Source organism: Morone saxatilis, unplaced genomic scaffold (genome assembly GCF_004916995.1).
Source record: "Morone saxatilis isolate NCDOM2014 unplaced genomic scaffold, NCSU_SB_2.0 Contig19, whole genome shotgun sequence".
In the NCBI taxonomy this organism is placed as follows: Eukaryota; Metazoa; Chordata; class Actinopteri; family Moronidae; genus Morone; species Morone saxatilis.
The window spans coordinates 25,399,608-25,402,585 of NW_023339751.1; the positions used below are offsets into that span (position 1 = coordinate 25,399,608).

The following is a 2,978-nucleotide window of genomic DNA, read 5'->3' on the forward strand; positions in this document are numbered from 1 at the left end:
ATTAGGCGCCAACATTTGAAACATACTAGCACAGGGAATATGGGAGAGAAAGCGTAGACATGTTTAACACATCAATTTCTGTGAAAGGAATGGTTATTTTTCAAGGGTCTCTTAATAATTACGCTGCTATTAAAATACGTGCAGCCCTGGCACTGGAGAGTTGGCAATGGACTGTCTAGTGCTTAACAAATCAAATAGGAGTAGTCGTTCTCAGCTTCAAACAAATCGTGCCTATAATATAAAAATATCTGAATTGATCAGCAGGCACAGTATAATATCCATGAATGCTAACTTATTGTTTATAGATGAATGCAGTTCATTGATGAATGACACCATATTCTCGAAACAAACCTATGGAAAAACACCGCTTCTGTTAGCCAACAAAAAGAAGCGTTTGACTGTCAGGCCACATTCAGAAAGAAACGAAGATCGTTCATTAGGGATGTTACTGGCAGCCGACAGTAGAGTATTATCCCTGCCCTCAACATAGCCTTGTAATCTGAGAGTGGCATCAAAATCAATGGAAAGGAAGGGGAAAGAGAAGACCAAGGACCAACGATGCCTGTTAGAAACACAGGTAATTGTGTCTTATCAGTTTGGAACTGCTATGAACCTTAGGGAGCCTGAATCTGGGGTGACCATCGGATAAATGCTTTCAAATACACCCAAAAATGTAATACATTTTTGACGCAATCACAGTATATTAATGTCCTTATGGTTTCACTAATTTTCAACTTATATGTATAAGAAGTGTAGCAGATGTAACCATTGAGCAGTTATCAGAATAATCAAAACTCAGTGTTATTATCTATCATTATAAATACAGGTATCGGGTGATATCGGTATCGGAAATTGAGAGTTGGACAATATCGGAATATCGGATATCGGCAGAAAAGCCAATATCGAGCATCCCTACTATTTATGATCAAAAACTAGAGTCAGCAACTTTGCCAGCACAGCCAAACAAGCAAGTTCAACAACACAAGACACAGCAAGCTAATATTAATGACTACTTTAACAGTAAGAAGACCAGCTCGCCGTCAGCTCTCACCAACAACTAAATGCCAGTCCCACATTTACTCTTGTCCTCTGCCATCCTCTGCCTCTGCTGCCTTGGTTCTGGTGCCCATTTCATCCTCTGAAAACCTCCTTTTCCCAGTTAACTTCACTGTCCATTAGAAAACTCTGTAAATCACAGAGAGTTGAGGCAGAGATATGATCTAGTTTCACTAAAGTCAGTGACTTAGTTAGTGGTGTGTGACTTAACTGCTGTAAGGCAAGGCAACTTTATTCATATAGAACATTTCATTAACCAGGGCAATTCAATGTGCTTTAACAGGGTAATAAAAGTGCAACATGGACAGAAGATTTCCCATTTTAAAAGTGCAAAATTGACACAAGAGACTGTAACTGCTTGTGACAAATCATCATCAGTGTTTCAAAGCTATATCATTCCTGTCACTGTGTAGTTTATGTGGAGAGACTGATCAAAAATGATTACATTTAATTTATTAATATATTGTCCTCAATGAACAACAACACCGTCTCCTTACTGGTTAGGTCACCTCTGGAGCTCTCTTAAACATCAGGAGTGATTTGCTAATTTAGAAAAACGTATCCAATTATTTTACTGCCTGGCCCTAGACTGGCTTCTTTATAGTACAAAGCAGAGAAAGGGCGCAGTTCTTGGTACATTATGGTACAGTATATGCTGCAAGACATAAATGTCATTGCAACAAATATACATTTATATAAGAGGAACAAATTTAGCTTGTGTTGGAGAAACATTAGCACTTACAATACAATTAGAGAAAAGGTACCAGTCTTCACCGTGGTCTTATTAGTTATAGTGCGGTGTTATAATATGGAACCACTTCTCCACCATTCTCTGGATGAAATCCACATTCAGTATTCTGCACTTCCTTACACATCTATCTCTCTCCCTCTGTCTGCAGCAACTGACCGGCTCTTTGTTAGCGGTGGCATTCCTTACCTCCTTTGGGAGCTCCATGCTTTATGGCTACAATCTGGCTGTGGTCAACTCCCCTGCAGTGGTAAGACAGACTCACACACATACACACACACACACGCACAATGTGACCAAGGGCTGGATTATCAACCAGGACCCTTGACCTCCACAGGCCCAAAAGTCCCAGTTTCTCTGCATGTGAAATGATTTTTCTGAATTTAATTAATTGCATTTGTTAACGAATTTGAAGAGGCCTGTACAAAATAGTAGTAGTAGTAATAGTAGTTACCTGGATGTAACTCCAGGTACAGTAGTGAAAATAGTACTGAAAATCTGTAGTCAAGTTACATTACTGAAATATTACTTTATATTATATTATAAGTAAAATTAAAGGTGTTAAAAAAAGTACAAAGTATTCTTCTAAAAAAATAGTAAGAGTATTAGTTACTTTTTAACTCTTGATGTCTAATGCATTATCAATAGCAGGCATTCAATGGAAAGGGGAGATCCATGTAGAACATACCTACTGTCAACAAAGTACATTTTGTCTGTTAAAAGCATACTAAAGGTTATTAGTAGAAATTTCTCTATTTGTTTTTGTTTCTCCGAATCCTCAGTCCCTAAATTACTCCCAACTCCTGACCAGTTCTCATTTTTAATAACAAAACAAAAAAGGTTTCTTACAAGATTTGGCACTGAATTGGTGCACAGAAATCAGTACAGAAGCTAAAACTATCAATGCAGATCGCAAGTTGGCTATAGGGCTCTGTCAGAACAGCCCAGTTGGATAACGTGGATGCAGTGCTTCAGGGAACTTTTTCTGTTTGTCCCTGGCATACTAGCTAAAAAATCCAGACGGAAGTTTTGGATATAATTCAATTTATAGGCTTGTAAATGCCATTAGGAAAACTAGGAGGAGCCAGAGGAACCTGATTTTTTTTCACAGATTATCTGTCTCATGTACTACTGTCAGGATATTTATTTTTTTTTTCTTTACTTACCTACAGTA

General features: G+C 38.0%; 1 protein-coding gene across 1 annotated transcript in view; it reads left to right on the plus strand.

Moving 5' to 3' along the window:
* The window catches only part of slc2a15a (solute carrier family 2 member 15a), a 16,386-nt gene that overhangs the window by 4,499 nt on the left and 8,909 nt on the right, over window positions 1-2,978 (plus strand). Inside the window, exon 2 of the mRNA XM_035663071.1 lies at window positions 1,956-2,054. Coding sequence (XP_035518964.1) covers window positions 1,956-2,054 — 99 coding nt within the window. The remainder of the gene's footprint in view (window positions 1-1,955; window positions 2,055-2,978) is intronic.